The sequence below is a fragment of the Elephas maximus genome, chromosome 24, assembly GCF_024166365.1.
Source record: "Elephas maximus indicus isolate mEleMax1 chromosome 24, mEleMax1 primary haplotype, whole genome shotgun sequence".
In the NCBI taxonomy this organism is placed as follows: Eukaryota; Metazoa; Chordata; class Mammalia; order Proboscidea; family Elephantidae; genus Elephas; species Elephas maximus.
This window is the reverse complement of record NC_064842.1, coordinates 1875984-1899395: the sequence shown is the minus strand read 5'-3', so window position 1 is coordinate 1899395 and position 23412 is coordinate 1875984. Positions and strand designations below refer to the sequence as shown.

General features: G+C 43.0%; 1 protein-coding gene across 7 annotated transcripts in view; it reads right to left on the bottom strand.

Annotated features, from left to right (window-relative positions):
- Positions 1-19836: 19836 nt before the first annotated feature.
- Positions 19837-23412, bottom strand: part of RPS6KC1 (ribosomal protein S6 kinase C1) — a 197226-nt gene continuing 193650 nt past the window's right edge. For all 7 annotated transcript variants that reach the window (XM_049868346.1, XM_049868348.1, XM_049868349.1 and 4 more), the window contains one exon: positions 19837-20819. In XM_049868346.1, the coding sequence (XP_049724303.1) occupies positions 20709-20819 (111 nt within the window). In that variant the 3' untranslated portion in view covers positions 19837-20708. The remainder of the gene's footprint in view (positions 20820-23412) is intronic.

Genomic DNA, 23412 nt, shown 5'->3' with positions numbered 1-23412 from the left:
AGAAATTCTCAACCTGAAGTAAACTTTTCAAATTTTCTCCTTCTGGGTTTTTCCCTCATCTATGTCACAGTTATTCAAAGAGGCGGCTGGCCTGATTTAGCAGTGAGTTTCTTTCTTTCCATTTTGTAAAGAGCGCTATGGGAGAGAACTCACTGGTCAAGTCTATACCAGCAAATCAGAACAATGACCCAATCATGATTTAAGAGGACCTGTGGTTCTTTCTCAGTAATCATCTGAACTTGCATAATCCCAACTCCCTCCATCCCGCTTCCTTTTAGAAAATTAGTGTCTACCAGAAGGTGATGAGCAGACACAGAATCTTTAAAACCCACAACCTGACTGGCACACAGTCTGATGGGTGGTCTCATCCTTGAGGAAGAGTGATAGAGAACGTGCTGGAATTTGGGGCAGCACCTGTGAGGATGCTATGGGGGACGGCCCAGGGAAAGGGACCCTCCAGCACTCAAGGCAACAAGTTCTAGAGGCTGATCCCAACCTTACAAATCAGACTCTAGATCTTCTTGGTGCTGAGTTTACTCTAAACAAGTTCATACACAATTGGCAAAGAAAGGCCAGCGCGTATTAACTTAAGAATTTACAATGGAAGGGGTTCAGATTATCTGTTTCCAGGTCCTGGAATTCTTATGTTCCCTATCCAGGATATCCCCTTTCCAAAGTCAGTGAGTTCAGGTAAGGAAGCTGAGCTAGTAATCAGAAAGTTCACGGTGAGCTGGGAACCAGAGCAGGGAAGCAGACAGCGGTGGGAGGGTCCTGCCCAGTGGAATAGCCCCTGCACAGCAGAGAGCCTCTTCCTTGAGGTCAGCTCACTCTGAGCCTCACAAGAGCAGTGCCTCCCATCCCAGGCAGTGCTGCAGACACACTGATTTTTGTCTCTTTGGCTCCAATTTTCAATGCAGATTCCGTCCCTACTTTCCCAACATGTATTTTTCTCTGTCGTGATTTAATTAATCAGATTCTTACCATGCCATACACCCCTCACAATCATCATCTTTAAAGATCCAAGGATTGAACACCAAACAGGAAAAGTTAACTCCAGGAGTCTGCACTGGGAATTTCTTAAAGAATCAAGTTGGCTAAGTTGCTGTAGGCTCAATTCTTGAAGGTAAAGGGCTAGAAGAAGCAGTGAAAGAGACTTTCTCATCTCCCAGAGAAGGACAGCTTCTCCTCAAAGTACAAAAAGGTGGCAGGAAGCTTCCAGATCCCCACACAAAGCAGGAGGAGGAAATCTATCCTCCTTAGTCTGAGCTGAAGTTCCTCATATGTACCGATAAAGAGGTGGTGAGAAGATGGTTTGATTACGTGGCCTTTTAGCTGCCAGAGGGAACGCTGGTGTGATCTCTGAGACCCCTGCACAACTGGGGTGGAGACAGACAAAGAACAAGTCAGCCCATAAATCAACACAGCAATTTCAGGTCTAGCAAGTGCTGTGAAGAAATAAAATACTGTGATGAATAAAAATCATTTTAGATAGGGTGGTCAAGGGAAGCATCTTTGAGGGTGATTTGAGCTATAAGCTATTTTAGTAGGATGATCAAAGTGACAGGGTGCCACAGAAGTGACAGAAGATCGTTTCTAATGACAGAAAAAAAAAACAGCCCCAAAGAGGTTAAACAGGTAGCCCCAAATTAGACAGTAGCTCTTGTTAGAATCCAGTTCGGCAATATTTCCAGTCTCCTTATTGGCATTAAGACAATTAGCTAACTACAAATGATTTGTATCTTTCCATAAAGCACACTCAGGGTCTTTATTTGAAAATACCTGAGTACCAACCACCAGTACCCATTGCGTTGACTGAGACTCGCGGCAACTTCACGTACGTCAGAGTAGAACTTCACTCCGTAGGGCTTTCAGTGGCTGAAAAGAAGCAGATTGCCAGGGCTTCTTCCACGGTGCCCCGGGTGGACTGGAACCTCCAGCCTTTTGGTTTGCAGCCAAGCACGGTAACTATTTGCACCACCCAGAGAGCCCGAGAGAGCATTATTTTGTCTCTGTGCTAACACACCATTTCTTTTCAAAAATTAATCTCTAGTTCAGGCATTTCACTAATTCACACTGGCCTTTCTCTGCCCAAGTCAGAGTGAAGCTGGCAAAGATTTACAGCATCAGCAAACCAGTGGCATGGGCCCATTATAAATCCTCCAATAGTTCTGGACCTACAACCCATGAAGCATGAAAAAAGTAAAAGAAGTTCTCGTGGGAGCAAAAGAATAACCTTCATGGACAAATCAAGAATGATGCATAATCAAGTCTTCTTCGCTCTTCCTTATTCATTGTCCGGCTTTTGCATGCATATGAGGCGACTGGAAACGCCAAGGCTTGGGCGAGGTGCACCTTAGTCCTCCAAGTGACAGCTTTGCTTTTCAACACTTTAAAGAGGTCATTGGCAGCAAATTTGCCCAGTGCAATACGTCATTTGATTTCTTGACTGGTGCTTCCATGAATGTTGATTGTGATTCCAAGTAAAATGAAATCCTTAACAACTTCAAACTTTTCTGTTTATTATGTGGTTGCTTATTGGTCTGGTTATGAGGATTTTTGTTTCCCTTTATGTTGAGGTGGGAACCCCTTAGTCCTCAAAGTTTTTGCTTATCCCTTCAATAATCAATTGATGACTATCCCATTACATGTGTGGAGGACGTAAGAGCTGGTAGGGACTTCTCAAATGTGGGAAGAGGTGGCAGATCCTTGAAGCCTATCCCATACTGAATTTAAAACCAATCAGGACGTGTGCATTGTTTCACAGTTGACAAAGCCCTCCCGTCTACATACTAGAGTATGGGCTCCCTAAGGAAGGAGTCAAAGACATGTGTCTTCATCTCCGACGTCCCCGGGGTGCCAAGCATAGCGCTCCCCGCAGGCAGAGGTGGGATGCACTGAAGCAGCATCATTCACACCTTTCTTTCTCAAGGGAAACCACCTTTTTCCAGCAACTTAAAACATGCTCTAACCACTCGGTTCTGGGGTGATTAATAAGGTATGACATCTGCCCTCCGGGAGCCCAAAATCTAGCAGGAGAGACCAAACCTACACAAAAGGACAAATGAATGCCAGATTAAACAGAATTAAGGGTGTGAGAGAAGGTCAGAGAAAGGAATCTTGTACATGTTACGTCTCATTAGCCATTCTAGTGATTTCATTTCTAACTTTTTTTGTAGAGTTGGAGCTAATTATTAGATGTAAACATTAGATGGCACATAGGCTTTCTTGGAGATTCAGAAATCAGAGCTCTGTGTGTCTGAAAAAGTACAAGCTGATCTGTATCTGGTGCATAAATCAGAGCCAATTAGAGCAACTATTCCAATAATATTATCAGATGATGTAGACCTAAAAGGAAACCAGCAAAGACGGAAAGTCAAAGGGTCACCCGTCCAAATGCAAACACTTCCTGAGTCCTTCTAAAGCAGGCCTTTCAAGTCAGTTTCAGGAAGTTTCACAGTCCCCCCTAATATAAGGACACCGGCAGTTCACTTTAAAGCTGCCACCTAAGAAACCATGAACTGTGAAGGAAAGAAACAGGTTTCCAAATACATGCCATCTAATCCACGTTCCGGAACATGATGCTAAACATACAGCACTGGGCTAATTTGGTGCCATGCGTCTAAGGGACTCAAAGGCATTTGCCAGAGAGAATGCAATCCTTCCCACCTCCCAAGCAAGCATAGTGCTGACTTCTGAGTCATTAGGAAGCTCAAGAGCATCTTCCACTTCTCTGCTCTGTATTCTTAGGGCACACCCAGGTTTCCAAATAAAGGCACCTTGCAATCAAAAACAAGAAAGAACGGTGCATTAAAGAAATAAAAGCCACACTAGAGGGCCCTGCCTGAAGTACATTCATGACCTACAAACAAAACAGAAAGAAAAATCTGGGTGACTAACAGATGGTTAATGATGACCATGACTGCAGTGTACAGGTATAAACATAGTCCTTCCACCACGTCTCACCACGTAAAGACGCCTGTACCAAACCAGCTGCCATTGAGTTGACTCTAACAGATGGTTAATGATGACCATGACTGGAGCGTACAGGTATAAACATAGTCCTTCCACCACGTCTCACCACATAAAGATGCTTGTACCAAACCAGCTGCCATTGAGTTGACTCTGACTTAGAGTGACTCCATGTGTGTCAGAGTAGAACCATGCTCCATAGGGTTTTCAATGGCTGATTTTTCAGGAGATCACCAGGCCTTTCTTCCAAGGTACCTCTGGGTACACTCTAGTCTCCAACCTTTTCCTTAGTAGCCAAGCATTTACCGTTTACACCACCTAGGGACTTCGTCCCTCCAAAGAGGGGCTCAGAAACTCAATATGCCCAACTGTCATCACTTTTTAAAAATACTCTGACAACATAAAGAGGGTAGGGTGATCTACCCTGGAACCTGTGATTTCAAGAAGTGAGGAATTTAATTATGGAAGAGAACAGGCTGAATCGACATACCAGAGAAGGAGAGGCTGGAAATCCACGTGGAGTGGGAAGCTGACAGAGGCCCAGCCACAAGCACAAATTCCCCACCGCACAAACCGGGGGTACACCACATTCTCCTTAACATGGCTGGTCACTCCTGGCACCCACCTGTCTTATCTGAAGCACTTCCACAGGAATAATAAGGCTTCAGGAGCGGCTGAGTACCAACGTGCTTCTCAGAACAGGAAAGGTTGGCATCCCCCAAGCCCAGAAGTGTCCACTGCCTAATGTGGCTGCCACGGGGGCTCTGCTTCTCGTTCCTTCCTCTGCCATCGCCTTTACAGGAAAATGCTCCCTGGGCGCCTTTCAAACACGCAGGCGGCTGTGCTTCTTTTTGGAAAAGTGTGCACTTTCCCCCGTAGGGGTGATGGAGTCAAGTCTGGCAACATGAAATGTCCCTTTTTCTGAATTTCCTCAGTTATGTTACCCTCATTGTCTTGTCTTACCGAAACAGAAAGAACTGTGCCATTCTGCCATTTATCAGAGTTGGGATAGAGTGTGCCTTTCCACTCAATTTGGACAATGAAATGAGTTTCATTTTTGTTTATGGGCTCCATAAATCTATTTCACTTGCTGCTTTTCATGCCCCAGTCCACGCTGTTGTGTTGGGATTTCCCACCCTGCCAGGCAATTAAACCACAAACTCGCTGAAAAAAGTTTCTTTACAAAACTCTTTTAAATCCAAAACAGATGTGGTCATCTACATTTCAGGTCCAATATATTTCAGGCATGGGATCTTTAAGGCTTCTTTGGGGCAGCCTGCTCCCCAAATTAAGTCTTTTGCTGTCATTGTCAAGCCTCGGTTGAGTTCTAAAGGTTAGTTGGAAATTCCAGGACGGAAAGAGCCCTATAGTTGTAGCGCTGTGTTTCCAGGTGTGGTGCCAGGCTGTGAGAAGGTAATGCTGAAGCCTGAGGAACAGCAGGGGCTCACAAAGCCACGATCACCTGAGCTCAGAGCAGGATGAGACTCAGAAATTCAAGCAGCGGCAGCAATATGAGTTCCGTGTCCTATGGCGGATTAAAAACAAGACAAAACAGACAAACAACCCATCAAACTCAGTCACGCAGATCTGCACCGTGAAAGGAAGGGTGGAGAGTGTAGCCCTGTCCTCTCAGCACTGAGCCACCCTCACAGGAAGCTGTGCTGCTTCTCTAAATACAGAACTACACAGCAGGCTTCTACCCGATAAGGCTGCATACCTCCTAATCCAGTCACATCTGTGGACTGGGTTCAGGTATAGTTCGGTCTGTCACACAGAAGTCCGAGAAAAGAAGTCCAATAAAGCTTGTTTCCGACAGGAACAGAGCAATCTTAATCTTATGACAGTTCATGCCCTGGCCAAGGTGCAGCTCGCCTTGATGCCTTCCCTGATCCAACCGTGCTCTACATGGACTAGTGGAAGTGGGGGAGCCCCTGGGTGGTAAAAACAGCTAATGCGCTCAGCCGCTAAGGGAAAGACTGAAGTTCGAGTCCACCCAGAGGCACTTCAAGAAAGGTCTGCCACTCTACCTTTGAAAAATCAGCCACTGAAAACCCTATGGAGCACAGTTCTACTCTGCTACATGTGGGGTCGCCACGAGTGGGAACGGACTCAGCGGCAGCTGGTAAGTGGAAGTGGGCAAGGAATGTTTAAACCTGTCCCCATCAGACTGTCAGCTACTTCCCATCGGGAACCATTGCTGGCTCCTCTCTGTGTCTAGCCCGTGGAGAGTGCTCCACCTTTGTTAGACGCATTTACCTGAGAGTCTTGCATGTGAGGTGAGCTGGCTGCTTGTGTCATGCCACTAATCGCTAGGGTAGACCCCGAAGCCCTGGCTGCCTGGAAGGTGTTCCCTTCCTCTGTCCACGTGGAGCCTGGGAAATGAGGCACTAGAAAGCAAGGATCTGCATGAGCGTGTGCTGTAGCGGTTGACACGGCTGACACAAGTGTTGGGGCAGCTGGCAGGTATCTCCCTGGGGTGAAGGTGGATGGATCAGGATGCGATGAGAATGTCACCAACCGTTAGGATATCCTCCTCCCTCTGCACACCAAACAACCTTCTGGCTCCAACGGTACTTGTCTAGAAGGACGAGAAGGGAGCCAACGCGTGTGCTCTGGTTCTTTTAGCAGTTACTCTTATTACGGGACATTAGTAAACTCGCATTCTGATGTATATTACAATCTCTTTGAATTTTTGCTAATGTGGGTCTATCTCCCTGAACTGGATGAATTATGATGAATCAAGCTCCAGACCTGACCAAGATTGGTTCTAGAGTGTGAACACCACCGGGGAATGAGACCGTGGACTTCCTGCCTAAGCAGCCAGCCAGCCTCTTGTTGCTGGGTACCAATGAGTCAACTCCATGTGACAAAGTAGAACTACCCCATAGAGTTTTCCAGGCTGTAATCTTTATGGGAGCAGATCGCCAGGTCTTTCTCCCATGGAGACGCTGGGTGGGTTCAAACCACTGACCCACCTTTGGGTTAGCAGTCAAGCACTTAACCACTGCACCACTGCTCCTTCCAGCCACCTTAAACATTTCTAATACTACAGAACATCTCAGGAAGTACTTAATTCTACCTCAGGCATGCTGCATGCAAAAAATGAGCCAGAGAAAAATTAGCCAAAATAGCACTTTCTCTATCCCACTGGATTGCAAACACTGCGTTGAAATAAAATTCTTCAAAGAACCAAATGATGCTTTAAAAAAAAAAAAAACTCTTTCCTTAATAACACTGAATGGAGATGAGCTTCAGCCAGCAAAAAGACCCAGAGCCATTTCACAAAGTTGTACAAGTTGTACACTGCACAAGGGCACCATGTAAGGGGCACCTTTTATGGCACGGAAAGTACAGATTTTTGTTATTTACTGGCCGATGGCAGTAAATATCTTGGGGAAAGGCTGCCTTTTTCTAAATTACATAGAGATGCCAATAAAGACTACCAGTAGCCCTGTAGAAACCCTTATCTAGTAAAAGGACAGAGTAGCAGTATTGTCATTTATCTTTCCACTTATATATATGTGGAAACCCTGGTGGCACAGTGGTTAAGAGCTACAGCTGCTAACCAAAAAAGGTCAGCAGTTCAAATCCACCAGGTGCTCCCTGGAAACCCTATGGGGCAGTTCTACTCTGTCCTATAGGGTCACCGTGAGTCAGAATCGACTCAAGGGCAATGGGTTTGGGTATATATATACATACATACACACACACACACATACACACACACACATATATATACATGGGCATGTACAGTGAAGCCTGTGAGAGCTGGAACTCGATGGGACTGCCTTGTTCTCCAGGGTCTCGCAGGTTTTCCACCTTTGACAGGCGCTTACTAGCACTCTCTATGGTTTTGAGTTTTCCTTTTCTGACAGGTGTCTGCCTTACACAGGCTCCTGCCTTCACAGGTTTTACTATATATGTATATACAAATGTATAAAGTCAAATAAAACAAAGATGCAGGCAAACACCAGTCACGTCAAGGAATAACTTCGCTGCCACCCCAAAAGCCCTATCCCTCCCTCTGCCCACAGCAACAGTTACTGTTACAGTAAACACTCCTTGCATTTTAAGTGAGTTTAGCACCCACTGTGATTTAGTCTTGTCCTTGAAACTTTTCGTATGTCTTCTAATTCTCTTTTAGTCCATAAGTTCCTCCTCCCCATTTATATTTCTTTACAAACGACCTGTTGAAGCTATCTGAGCCACGGAGTTCCCCACGGTCTGGATGCTGCTGACTGTCCTCGAAGCACAGTTCAATAGGTTCCTGGTCCTCTGTATCTCCTGCAAACTGGCTACCAAATCCAGCTCAGAATCAGGTTCAGGCTGGATTCCCTCAGGAAGACTGTAGGTGGTGTCTGGCAACACAAACCCACCAAAACTCATTGCTGTCAAGTTGATGCCAACTCATAGCAACCCCATAGGGTTTCCAAAGCTGTAAATCTCTATGGAAGCAGACTGCCACATCTTTCTGCAGAGCCTCTGGTGGTTTTAAACTGCCAATCTTTCAGTTAGCAATAAATCACTTTAACCACTGCACCACCAGGGCTCCTTGGCAAGACCACAGGAGGTACATAAGTTTGGTTGTCCTTCTTTTTGTGATTTTGACAGTCTTTGATGCCAATTGCCCATGTCCATCCATTGGGGTTTGCAAAATGGTGACGTCCTAACTGTATCATTTCTTTTTCATTCTGAGACTAGAATATTGTAATCAAGAGACTCTGCTCATCATTAGGAAACCCTGGTGGTGTAGTGGTTAAGAGCCCGGCTACTAACCAAGACGTCAGCAGTTCAAATCTACCAGGGGCTCCTTGGAAACCCTATGCGGCAGTTCTACTCTGTCCTATAGGGTCGCTATGAGTCAGAATCGACTTGATGACAATGGGTTTGGTTTGGTTTTTGGTTTGCCCATCATTAACTATTTGGGTACCAGTTCATATAGAAATCAGGATAAATGCTTGAACGAGTCTTTATTTCCCAGTCTTTAAGGTAATAAATTAGTGCCCTACAATTTCTCCAAAGGTGGCCAGTTCTTGTTTAATGTCATTTTCAAGTCATGAATTTAGACATGTTTGATAGGTTTCAAGGTCAAATTGCCCCACCCATGGCCAGTGAGGGCTCTTTAAATCGGCTCCCAGGTCCTTCTGACAGGACCCTGGTAGTCTTTGATGGCTACTTTGTTATCTCTTAGGACAAGATATTCCAACTCCATTTTGTAAACTTTCATCCCTAGAACTAGTTCCCCAGGAAGCTTTCATTTCTTTTAGAGAGAAACAGTATTTCAAGACTACAATCTGGGGGCTGGATGCTCTTTGCTACTAAGTTGGACATTGTCTCTAGGACTTTGCAGTTGAGCCACCTAGGAAAGATGGACTTAAAGATAAAATACCTCATAAGTTTATACTAATACTTTCTATTCAAATTTAAGACCACGGAGCTTTTACTTAACCTCTTCCCTATAACATAAGAATCTCCCGTCTGAGAATCCTGGTTCTCAAACCCAGAGAAGGATGACAGAATTAAATCATCCCAAATTATTTGCTTTATCCCACATTACACAAAACAATTTCAGAACAGCAATACCAATATCACCACCAATATGATTACCAAAAATGTTAAAAATGTTTTGCATATGCTCTTTTTTCCCCGGTTAAAAAAATGGCTTCTCTATATCTGCCCTGTGGAGCACAGGGCCATCACACAGAGTGCTGTCTCCTTCTGACATCCTTCAGTCTCAGTTCTACAGATCACTGTTCAGTCAACACTCAAGTCCTTACGCTGACGTCCTGATCATCATCTCAGGTGCCTCTACTAGATTCCTCAGGAAGAGCTCATGGGAACAACATGCCCTCAGTGCCTGCGTGTTGATGAACAGTGACTTTTACCCTTAAAAGTCAGTTTTGCTGGATATAAAATTCTTGGCTCACTCTTTCTTTCCCTGGATATTTTAAACATGTAACTTCATTTTTTCTTTTTTTCCTGGATCAAAGGCTGCTGTCAGGAAGAGTGATAATAATATAATTTTTTCCCCTTATAAGTTTTTTTTTTTTTTTAGATACGCAAAGCATTTTTTCCTTTTCCTCACATTGGTCATACAGTCATCATACTCAGCTATGTGGTATCCTCTTTCCATATGTGGCTTCAACTTTTTTTTTTAAACCTCAGGGAAGTTTTCTTGAATTAGTTTTTTATTAGTTCAGATTCCTTGCTTTGGTTTTCTTCAAGATCCCCTATTAGTCATATGTTTGAGCTTCTTTACCTACTTCAATATTTGGCACTTTATCTTGAATCCTTTTTATCTTTTAATTTTTTTAATTTCCTTCTCATACGTCTCTTAAGGCATTATCTGCTGTTTATTCACTCACTCATTCACTCCTTCTAATTTAGTTTTGATTTTAGAAATCATGTTTTCTTTTATTTCTAGTTCTTTCCTGAGTTGTCACTTCACTTTTTTTTTTAACGATTTATGTTTTTCTTTCATGTCTTATATAATTTTCTTAATGTCTTTCTGTTTACTTTTAAATATAGTAAATTGCAATTTTGATCTGTTTTGTGAGCACCTCTTTCTGGAGTGCTTTGTCTGTAGTGATATTCCACTCCTAATTCTCTTTTTTCTTATAATAACTTTGTAGTAGCCTTGACATTGATTTGTCTCTTCTGTGTATTTTTATGTAAAATCAGTTTTCTTGAATATTAGAATGAAGTGGGTTTTTAAGGAAAAAAGTTTCTAACTTCACAGAGCTCCCTCGTTTTTGTGAAGTGTTAAAAAGAAAAAAAGCGACATCCTACTTTCTGAGATTTCCTGGGTCTCTTCCCCTCCTTTGATCTGACCTCTGCTGATCAATTTTGTCCCTGACCTGGTCAATTCTGATTCCATTCCCAGCAAATTCTCCTCAGTATAGGGCCCTGTAAAAAGGCAGTTCCAGCAGGTCAATTTTGAGAGTTCAGTGGACCAGCCCTTCAGTCCTCTTGTTGCAAGCCCTAGACTGCAAAATCATCTTCTTCTCAGTCAAGCTCATTTTTGCTGTTGCTTCATCCTGACGCCTTTCTTCAGCCAGTCAGATGAACTTGGCCTCAGTTTTGTGAAGATCCCTTTATTATTTGGGGTGTGTGTGTGTGTTTGGGAGGGGAGATGTGGGGAAAGGGGGAAATGGGTGAGTAGGGGCTACTAACTAAGAAAAGAGCTGCAAAAAGTTAAAGACTCAGCTCCTGCCCTCAGGAGTTTATAACCTGTAGTGAAACAATCCCATCACATCTCTGGGCTTTAGTTTCTCCATTTGTAAAACACAGAGCATATCACTCACCCTGTCCAAACTGCACAGGTTGTAGAGAAGACACTACATTATGGAAGCATACTTCACCTGGTCATCAGCGACCCGAGTCCTTAGGGGCAGGAACCACGTGCTCTTCATCTTTGTCTCTGTCCCTCAGCACCTAGGACAGAGCTGGACACGTTCTGAGCACTGTTTGCATCTTGAAAAAAAGGGTAAAAAGCCCTACTATGTGATAATTAATTTAAGCCAACAGCCCCTCAGCCTCATCAGTTATGACAAGAGTTAACTTGCCATGTTTGGGGGCTGCAGAGCTAGCCTCAAAAAAGACCCTTCCCACTGAAGAAATGGCCTTCACTCCAAAAGTCAACCATCAGAAGACATGAAGAGCTGAGCTTTCAGAATGCATTTTTTATTATTCAGCCTTCAGCAGAAATGTCACCTTTCTAAAGCAAGCTGTTATCATGCACTCCCTGTGCCAAACAGGCGCCTCTGAGGAGCAGGGTTTTATCTCCACATTTTTACTGATTTGTGTTTCTCTTTCAAGGAGCTCCATGCCTTAAGGCACCTGAAACACGAACAGCACAAGAAGGTAAGGTTGCGTGAGGAGCCCGCGCCAACAACATGAAACAGGGATTTTTGCAAAACAGGCCCAGAATCAGCATTAAAGCTACTGTCTGCAGTCACCCTGCCCAATAATTCATGTCCTCTCAGTGAGGCTCATTGTTTTCTGGTGGGCTCCTTGGTTGAAACCATATTCTCAAAGAAACCCCGTTTTGTGACAGGGCCCCCCTCAGCAGGCTCAGCCACATGACAGGCCTAGAAGCAGCCAGCACAACTGCCAGCGATGCTTGCCAATAAGCCAGATGCTGCCACATATTGACATCTGGGTCCTGGAATAGCAACCATGTTCTCAGTCTGGCTAGGGACTCTGACCCCAGCTACTGAAGGAGACAAAGGAAGGAAAGAAAGAGAGGGAGCAAGGGGAGGGCAGGCAGATTGTGGAAGAGTCTCTTGGTAATCTCCCTACCATGGGTTCAGAGCTTCCACGACAAAAGGCTCGTTGGAAGGCTGCTACCAATGCTGCAACGGCAGGCAGGTGGGTGGGAGAGGCAGAGATGGGGAGCATTCTAACCCAGCGAGTTGTTCTGGCACCTGGGGAGCGGGGGTGGTTGATTCAGAAGGAGACAGATGCAGCAGGCAGCAACTGCACTCCCCTCCTGTCCCTCAAACCATGACAACCCACAGAGGAGAGAGGCTACAGGGTGTAGCTGAAATCTGTGGCAGAGCAACAGCGAGCGGCAACGTCAGGATGGCTGCGGGTTTCTGCTCTCTGGGTGCCAAGATTCACCAGCGCCAGCGAGGACAATGGAAAGGAGAGGGTGAGACCCAGAAGCTCTGGTCTAGAGGGGATCCTTGCAATCAAGAAAGGTGTGATCAGAGAGTTCTACTCACAGAAGTAGGAAAGGGAGCCTGTGTTTTGTGGTGGCTTTTGATGTTAAGGTGATACCACCCTGAGAGAGGCTTCAGGTCCTGCTCAGTCACATGGGGTGGGGGAATGGCCCAGGAGGGGCGGGTTGAACTGAGAAGTTTAAGGCTTGACGTAAGGGGTGAATGAGTATAAAAAGCGGGCAGCATGATTCCTCCAAATATCAAACTCTAACCAGCCTCCCCTCTATCCAAGATCGAATGTTGGTCAAGAGTGGCTTGTGGTCTGACACTTTAAAGAGGGTTATATCCACAAGAGAGACTGAGAGATGGACTCTGTCGGGGTGGAAAGATCTCTCACCATGCAGTCAGAAGACTTGGGGAAATAGCCCCAAAGGACATTTACCAGCTGGCGGGTTTGACCCTCTTCAGGGCAAAACCGATAGTTGCTGTCCATCAGGTAATGTACCTCCTAACCAGGACCACCTGGGTGTGCCTCTGGTCATAAGTGGGTGAGGGTAACAGGTTAGTGGGAACCTCCCATCACCACTGGAAAAAAATGCAAAGCACGTGCTGCGAATGGTGGTTTAGGCAACAGTGCCATTTTTCAAAAGGACGGCACGTTACCACTGAGGCTGAGCACAGCGAGAGCGTCTGGGCACATGAAGCCACTGCTGACAATGAACCCCACCTGCTGACAACGCAAGTTATCTAAACATTTTGCAGATGCTCACTGATATGTCAAATACATATTTGGTCAAAATATACCTTCTTAAAAACCTCATCAAATAATCTTGGCACCTTACAAATCAAAGATCCTTAATTTAAAATGAAAAGATAGTTGGATTACTTACATTCTCCCAACACACAAACACACACACACACACACACCCTTAACCTTCAGGGAACAGCTAATGAATTTGTTTACTCCTGTGAAGCTCGATGCCCATTTATAGAAGATAAAACCAAGTCTACCCAGAAAGCACCCCTGCCTGAACCTGCTGGCTCTGAAGAGAACACAGAGAACTCCTCTCTGCTGTCCGAATCTGATGAGAACAGGTATTTTCCCCAAGTTTGGTTTAAGTTCTTTACATGCCAATTTTGAACAACACAGGGACTAAAAGCTAAATGTAGCTCTACTTAAGAAGCAGCAAAACACCCAACAATATACAACAAATAATCAAAAGAATTACTATTATAATTTGGTGCTTATTCCATGGACTTCCAAAATGGATTTGAGATGACAAAAGCTGCCTATAAAGTGAGTGATTTGATTACAGACAACTTGGACAGAAGTGGTTGCGTCTCTTGGGGGAAGTGAACCACTCCCCACCACATACTGCTCCTTCTTCTCCCCTCCCTGATTTTCTCTTTCTTCAACTGATTGTCCCTTGCCTTTTGCTTTCTCCTTGTTCTTACTGTGTGTCTTTTCCTGTCACCAGTTCCCACTGCCACATGACTCCCTAAGCCTGCCTCCTGGGAAGTATGCTAAGTGTTGGGAGATGTCTTCAGACTCGAAAACATACCAGAGAGGATACTCATGAGCACACAGGGCAGAGGCAGTAACCTGAAGTCAGACTAAACCAGTGGTTCTCAGGCTTGACGATGCATCGCAGTCGTCGCCGGCAACGAACGGCTTGTTAAAGTGCAGATGCTGTGTGCCCCCACCCCACCCCCGCCTTCAGCTTCTGACTCAGTCGTTTGGGATGGGGCCTGAGAACATGCATTTCTAACAAGTTCTCAGGTGATGCTGACATGGATGAGCTGGGACCACTTTTTTTTTTTTTCCTAAGACTTTTATTTGGAAGTAATTTCAAACTTAAAAGTTTTCAGAAGAGTAAAGATTGCTCCTATTCCCTTGACCCAGATTGGGGACCACTTTTTGTGAACCGCTGAGCTAAGCTAAATGTATACCAGAGGTCTGGTACAAAAGAAACCACCTAGCCGCATGTACTGCCTTCAAAGAGCAAAGATCACAACACTGTCCAAACAGAAAGCAAACCAAGCACATAAAAGCAAAAAGTGGGAAGAAGCACCACAAAATAATGGAAGAAAGAGAGTTGGGACCCAGGGGTTTTAAGCTCTGAATAATGAATACCATTATCAACTGGGGCACGGGGGTGTATAAGCTTCCCTAGTTTGTCTCTCTGGTGATTCCTTGGGGGTGATTTTACAAACAAAAAACCCATAATCTCCTCATATGTACTGGTTCAAGAAAAAATGAAAGCAATTATTTGATAGGGAAACTATACTGTGTGTGTTTTAAGAGACACATAAGAGGGTCTGATTATGTACCCCGCTCTCCTATCCCACCAGCTTAGCTCATGACTTTATCTCATCTGACTTTCTGCAATAGCTCCAAGTGATCTCCCTGCCTCCATCACCTCTCTCTCTCTCCAATTTATTCTCCATTCTAACCTAAAATTATCTTCGTAAAAGCAGGTTATAATAGTGCCAAGTCTCTGAGAACCTTCACTAGTTCCACAACCTAGAGAATGAAGTCCAGACGTCTCATGTGGCATGTAATCTGGCCCCAGCTGACCTTTCCAATTCATGCGCCCAACACACCAGTCAAGCATCTCTATACCGTTGTACGTGCTGTCTTGTCCCCCTGGATACTTTCCTTCTCTACAAATAAAATTTTAAAAAACCGTATATTTAAAGACATTACTCAAACTTGAAGATCCTGCTCCAGTGAAGGAAGCATCCCTGCAGCTCCTCAGATCTCTCCTGTGCTCAAGCGCACTCTCTGTACCTTATTAGCGTCCACCCTTCTCTGCCCTACTTACTATTTATGCTTCTTCTCTCTCCTGAGTTTTAGAAGGTCCTTGAAGGCAGGTACCAAGTCTTTTGTTCAGTGGCCAGAAAAGCCCAAAATGGGGTTGGGGGGCGATGAAGAGGAAGTGAGAGAGGTAGGAGAAGAAGAGAAAAAGAGGGTGGGCAGAACGTGAGGAGAAGAGCTCAGTTTTAATCACATTTTCTCAGTCCACCAGAACCCTTTTGTGAAAGGTAGATTCTTCAACTCTCTAACACATTTTCTTTCTAGAGCCATCCTGAGAGGTTGAATAATGGTACAGATTTTTTAATGTTTTGTCAACACTACCTCCTTTTCTTCTTCATTGTTTTCTATGTCCTATTGACATCTGTATCTACGTAAAGGAGCCTCGGGGGTGGATGGTTAGGCACTTGGTTGCTAACCAAAAGGTTGGTGGTTCAAAACACCAGCAGCTCCACGGGAGAAAAGATCTGATGATCCGCTCCCATAAACCCTGTGGGGCAGGTTCTACTCTGTCACATGGGGTCACTATGAGTCAGAATCAACTCGACGGCACCCAACAACGACAACCACAAATATATTTCCAATATGATAAGGGCAGCTTCACATTATAGCCGTTACTTTGCCACTGAAACTGCTCAGATGCCTTTAACGTTTGCCTCTTGTGGTGCGGTTGGTGGGGTTGGTGGGGTTGGTGCGGTTGGTGCGGTTGGTCCAACTTTTGCCTTATGGATCCCTAACGCTACCAAATGCCCAAACTTGAGGAGAATTTGATCAACATTCCTAGAAGAGTTAACTTTTTGATATGACAATTTTTGACTTGAGATCTACAAGAGCAGGATGCCAGCAACCCTAAGTGTGCCCAAAGCTGGTTCATTTGTCATTGCTCCTCATGACATTCAATAAGAGGTATCCGCACCTAAAAGAAATCCCAGCAGCCCTTTACAGACACCCACAGCCTCTTCCTTTAGTACCAGCCATACCAGCTGTCTTCAGCAAGGAGACGAAGCTAGAACTGACTCTAGATAAGTGTGTCACTTAATCCTTTCCAAAAAGGCAGTTCAGCCACCTCTTTTCTGGGATGGTAGGAAGTTTCAATTCCTGCCTAACTCTTCCTAAGGGAAGAACAAAGAATTTGCACTTTAAATCCAGCTCAACAAAGAAGGCTCTATTGCTCCACACACCTGGGCCAATACGTCTGCTGAGAGCTCTGCTTCATTTCATGTGGACAACCTCACCCAGGTTACTTTCTCTCTTAAGCCTCCACAAATTCTCTCTGCCTCTATTTCTCCCTGAGACAAGACACCTAGATCAAGGGAAGAAAACATGTGACAGGGACAGATCTCTGGTCAAAAGTGATCAAAAAATGTGAGGCCATACCATCTGACACCATGACACCACTATCGTAAATCTTACCAAAAAGGAAGCTCGTTCTCTGGTTTCCTATTCATTGTCCTTGAAAGAACAAGTAAGGCCGAGTCACAAAAACCTACAGTGTTTCGCTTCCCATTTCCCTAATGCTATTATGTTTACAACTTTATTTAGAAATAGCTGACTTTACAGCTTTTGCCATTTAGTAACCCTTCAACACAAGGGCTTAACATGAAATCCTTAAAATGAGCTGAGTAGTCATCAAATACTGAAAAATCCAAATTACCTAGTCTGGTAGAGGTTAATGCTCTGCTTTAAGTAGGAACAGAAAGTATCAATTTTGTACTCTGATTTGCCTGCCAAAGTACTGAGTCAAGTAAACTTATAAAATATGATAGACGAGGGCAACAGGGGTAGAGATACCACCATGGTTATTGAGAAAGGTCTAAGAAGTGCGCAACTGTAGGTGTCTCCTAACCTTTCATTTCTACGCACTTCTCTCTGACCTTCAACTCTCCTTTTCCTGTGGAGAGCTGCTGAGGAATAACCTTTTAATATTTCATTCTATTTATAATTTTTACAGCCACATAACTACGGAGGGTATATGGCAGGAACTCAAGTACCTAGAATTACTAGAAAAAGAATTATAAAAGAGTTAAGTACCAGTGTAAGAGTTTCATTAACCTTGTCTTTCCCTACAAAGTTAGTTTATTAAATTAGTTCACTCTGAAAACCAGAAAATCCATCACATGCTTGTAGAGCTAGAAGGAATTCTGGAACTCACCTCCCCTTTCATTCTACAGATATGGAACAGGTCTAGAATGTTGTTACTGATCAAGGTTATAAGGCTAGCTAGTCAGAGACAGGACCAGGACATCACACCAAGACTTTGCAACATATCCCACAATCCTGAAAGACCTTGGAATAGCAGGCTTCCCTCTAAGCCAGGGCATTTAGATATGCCAAAGGTTAAACCCAGCTTCTCTAAGAAGAAAGATGACCTGTCTCATGCCTTGGCCTTGACTATAAAGTGATCCCTAAGTGAGCCCAATAAGGATTCTATAGGGAGCCCTTGGGAAGCAAAGAGCCCTTCAGGGCTTTAGTCAGGCTTCTTTCTATTTGCATTCATAACTTAAAGGTAAGTGAACTTAACCAAAGCCTACTTTGTGTGAGGCCATAATATAGTCTTACTGGTTGTACCCTGAGTATTATTTACAAATGTTGTACTCTTCAGTGCACGCATTGTATCAAAGTAAACCTCAATCTTGGTTCACAACAACTCTGAAATAGGACAAGAAAGGCTTAGGGGTCAATACAACACAAATTGTAGTTGTTTAAAAGAGTGTAAGACAAGTTTAAATATATTATTAGGAGTTCAGTTATCATAACAATTAAGTTGAAAACATTCTTGTCTCACATAGCATTAACCCATGTCATTGTTAAAGCAAATTGCCGAAATGATGGCATTTCTTTTAACATTTAGGAAGCTTAAGTTACCCATGTGTGATATAGAAATGGTAAATTTTCGTAACTTGTCCTAAGATAAGGGGCATGACATCATAACGTTATTGGCAACTTCTCTGGGAAAGCCCTTTTATAAAGAGCATAGTAAAATAATAATCAATGACATTTGTAATTTCATATAGAAATAAAATACAAGATTGAATGACAAATACTAAGTGGCAATTTTCTTTTATGATTTTTGACCCACAGTCCACTCCCTTGCTAAAAACAAAACAAACAAAAACAAAAAAGAGCAAGACAAGTATCACCCACAGCATTAGAGCTTAAAATACTAGTGTATCATTAAGTAAAAAGAGATTCGGGCTCATCACCCCATAGCCGTTTATCCTGTGTGTTTATTACTCGAACAATTCACGTCAACCATGATTATGGATGATGTATTTACACTAAGCACATGTTCCAATCAAACATACAGAGTAACAGAGAGAGAAAGTGAAGCACTGGAATTGTTTCAACAGACTGACAAAGCAACAATCTGTTGACATTACTGTCCTCTGAATCCCTGGGACCCAAGTCACGTAGTGGGGCAGGGAGCTTCACCTTAGTTTGGAGCTCTGCTTTCATGTCATAGGGCACTTCTGGAAGGAAGCTCTGTAATGGTCAGCTCTGAGTATTTGCACACTTCCTACTAGTCCTAACAGGAAGTCACTCTCAAGACTCACCTGCATGAGTTCCTGTCATGAGGCAGTCTGTTGGTGAGCTGAAATCCAGTTCCAGGGAGTGATGTCATCTGGTTGGAGCTGTGATCCTGACGACCTGCCCCCCAACCTGGTGTTGTTGCAGCCCTTCAGCTGGGCTTCAGGTTATAAGAAACAGGATCAAAAAGGAAAAAGGGGGAGTAGAATAATAGAAAAACGAAAACTGCTTGCACATTTCCTTTGTTTTACTAAAGAATTTTGTGCTTCCATTTGAATTCGATGGGAGGACCTGGACAATGGCAGATGGAAGCTGTGCAGATGCTCTCGAAGAGGGGTGCGCTGTCACACAGATTTCAAAAATACAAGGAAGATTTAAAACATACAGGAAAAATTATTTTTGATGACTCCCAACTTGGAAATAGTGACTTATTCTTGTTTCTTTTGAAAGTTTAAAAAATAGTAATTAACATTTCTTAAAACATTTGTTAATGTAAGGAATAGAAAAACGATGTCACTCAGCAACGCACGATTACAGAAAAACACATGATGACAGGAGCTACCTTAGCAACATAAAAAAAATGGCAAATACAAGTCTTCGGAGCTGCAGGAGCACGCATATCCTTTCTACATAATGACAAGTAAATTAGGAGGCCAATCTGGAAATCCCCTAACTGTAAAGAATAAACTAGGAACGGCACTTGATTCCATTTAGATGAGATCCTTTGGTTCTTAGCACACGCAGCCAAAAAGTAAAACGAAGTCAAGCCTAAGAAGAAGAAGTAGAAATTTATAACATTCCAAAGAACAGAAACACTGGCCTTTTCTAAAAAAAAATTTAAGCTGTTAAATAAAGCAGAGATTTAAATTTTCACCATGTTTATTTCACATCATTAGTCCTCATTAAGTTGATACAATCTGGGGAAATAAATACTCCCTCCCCTTTTTTGTTGCATGTGCATTAGTGGGGGTGGGAAGAATGGAATATGAGAGAATGGGCAAGGATGTAAGACATGGGGAAAGGAAATGAGGAGAGAGAGAAAGCAAGTGTTTACATGAATGCCTTCTCCAAATAAGTAGTATCAACCAGCAGAGTACAAAGTTGACGGCACAGAGTGTTTTCTTCTCACGTGGACTTCTGAGAGAAGGAATCAAGACGAGATCACATTCAAGATAGATGAATTGTATGGTGTCCTGTGTTGTTCAGGTTTCCTATTAGGCATATGTATATTCTTCTTTCCTGCTTCTTAAGCTCCACAGATGGCATTATTCGTGAAGAACTTTTAGTGTATTATTCAGCAGATGTTAATTTGACCATATAAGTCAATCCTGGTTAGCAGAAAGCACACTTAGCTACCATATAAAGGTCCTTCTTTCAAGTAAGACTTAATTCTACACTTAGAACTTCATACTGGAAGAACATCTGCAAAGACATTCCTCTTTCCGGTGGGTTTACAACTCATCTGCAACACTAAACGCAGATTAGATACAGCTCACACCTCGGTTAAAGGATTGTGTGTAACAGCCCCTGGCTATATAAATCAGCCAAAGTCTTCTCCAGGCAGTAACTGTAAATAAATTGTTCTTTTTTAACCTTTTTCTTCCCCCACTTCCTTAAATGTCTTTATTCAAATGACTTGGTGCTCCATAAATGCCTGTGAGGCAGAGGTGCCTCTGCTGGAAACGCCTGTCACAGAAAAGATCAGAATGTGTGCAGATAAGCCTGTATCATGTTCATCTCATCAGTTCTGCCCAATCCACCGGGGTAAAAAACGGGTGAGATTTGATGTCTTCAACACCAGCAACACCAGCACCAAGACGCTCCATGGGGTTGAACTGCAGCAGCTAAAAAAAGAAGGATTTGGTGAGTAACAGAGAGCCAACTGGCAAATCAAGGGAAAAAAGAAACATAGGAAAGGAAACCAAACCAAAACCAAACTCATTGCTACAGAGTCAATTCTGACTCACAGCAACCTTAGCGGACAGTGTAGAACTGCCCCTTAGGGTTTCCAAGGACCAGCTGGTGGACCTGAACTGCTTTTTGGTCAGAGCTGAGCTCTTAACCACTGTGCCACCAGGGCTCCAGATGAAGGGAAAGAGCTTGTAAATTCAACCCCAGTGACAAAACGGACTTGATTAATAGCCAACTATGCCTGATACCACTCTAGCTGCCAGCAAGGTAGCGGGGGATACCTGAACTGAATTCATGCCTTTGTAATTGATGTAAAACATTACCTTGAGTAACCTTTTGTTTCTATCATCTTCATGTAGGAACACAGGACATTTACATCTACCAATTCCCTATTTCTAAGACATACCTCGATATTAATTAGATTTTACCCCAAATTCTGAGAAAGCCAGTTATTCCCTTCATGATTAGGAGGTTTAGGAGGAAAAGGAGAAGTCTCTCAAGCCCTAATGAACTATATACACACCAGAACTAAACTTCACCTAAAGTTTGAACGAGCTAATTCATATTACAAAATCACTTTCTGTGGACTAGTTGACTCAAATGAGACAATGTGATCCAATAAGTGAAACGTGTTGGGACTTCTTCAAAAATAGGTATCATGCATAAAACAGGTTAACAGCAACAGGGTTGTTAGTGTGGGATAAGAGAAGCAGTCATATACAATTATAGTAGACTCTGGATACAGTGGAGGAAGACGCCCTGAGACATTTATGATTCCTTAAATTTTTGTTTTGACAGCTTTACTAGGTTTAAGGGTTGATTCTATGTGTCAGCTTGGCTAGGCTATGGCTCCCAGTGGTTTGGTGAAAGAGCAGCCTGGTTGCTGTCCCATCAGCAATCTGCTGAAATCACCTTCCAAATGAAATCTAATGTAATGTAATCAGTCAGTCGAAAGGGAGTTTCCTCAGGGTGTGTTCTGCCCCCAGACTATCAATAGATGTTTTGGCAGAACCTTCTCCCTCTTCACTCTGTGCTCTTCTCATCGCCTGGCCTACAGGTCTTTGGACACAAGATCACTGGTTCTGTTTCTCTAGAGAAACCTGACTAAGGTACGCAGGGATAATTTACACTCCATAAAATTCATCTATTTGATGTGTGCAATTCAATGGCTTTTAGTAAATTTAAAGAGTTGTGCAGCCATCACCAGAATCCAGTTTTAGAACATTCTGATCACCCCACAAAGTTTCCTCATGCCATCTGCAGTTAATCCTCTCTCTCATCCTCAGCCCTAGGCAACCACTGATCTGCTTTCTGTCTCTATAAACTTTTCCTTTCTGGATTTTTTCATGTAAATGAATTATAAAATATGTAGTCTTTTGCAGCTGCTTTTTTCACTTAGTATAATGGCTTTTGAGATTCATACATGTTGTGGCATGTTATTAATAATGTGTTCCTTTCTATTTATGAACAGTATTCCACTGCACGGATATACCACATTTTGTTTATCCATTCATTATGAATAATGTTGCTATCGACACTCACGTACATGTTTGTGTGTGGACATATGTTTTCATTTCTCTTGAGTACATTCCTAAGAGTGGGACTGCTGTGTCATACAGTAAGTATATGTTTAACCTTTTAAGAAAGTGTCGAACTTTTCTAAAGTGGCTGTACCATTTCACATTCCCATCACCCATGTATGAGGTTTCCAGTTTCTCTACATCTTCACCAACACTTGGTACTGTCTTTTCAATAATATCCCTTTTGGTGTGTATGCAGTGGTATCTAATACTTTTAATTTGTACTGCCTAATGAAATGGAGCCCTGAGGGCGCAGGGTTAAGCACTCGACTGCTAACCAAAAGGCCAACTGTTTGAACCCACCTGCCACTCCGCAGGAGAAAGATATGGCAGTCTGCATCCATAAAGATTTATAGCCTTGGAAACTCTAGGAGCAGCTCTACTCTGTCCTATAGGGTCACTATGAGTCAGAACCAACTTGATGGCACCTAACAACAACAACAGTGACGATGTTGAGCATCTTTTCAGGTCCTTATTCACCATTTATGTATCTTTTTTGATGAAATATCAATTCAAATCTTTTATCTATTTCTAAAATGGATAATTACCAAACAAAACAACAACTATTTTCATGGGGAACTATCAGACTCCAGAATTACAAAAAATATTATCTAAAATGACCGATTTTCAGCAAAAATTACAAGATATGTAAATAAACATAAAAGTATTACCCGTACTTAGGGTAAAAATCATTCAACGTAAGTTGTCTATGGGAATCCCCAGATTTTAGATTTAACAGTTAAGAACTTCAAAGAAGCTATTATAAATATGTTCAAAGAACTCAAGGAAACTATGTTTAAAGACTTAAAGGAAAATATGGCAACAATGAATCAACAGAGACTGTCAATAAGGAGACAGAAATTACACATTAAAAAAGCAAATAATTGAAATGAAAAAAGTTACTATAAAAATTTACTAGAACAGCTCAACAGCAAATTTGAGATAA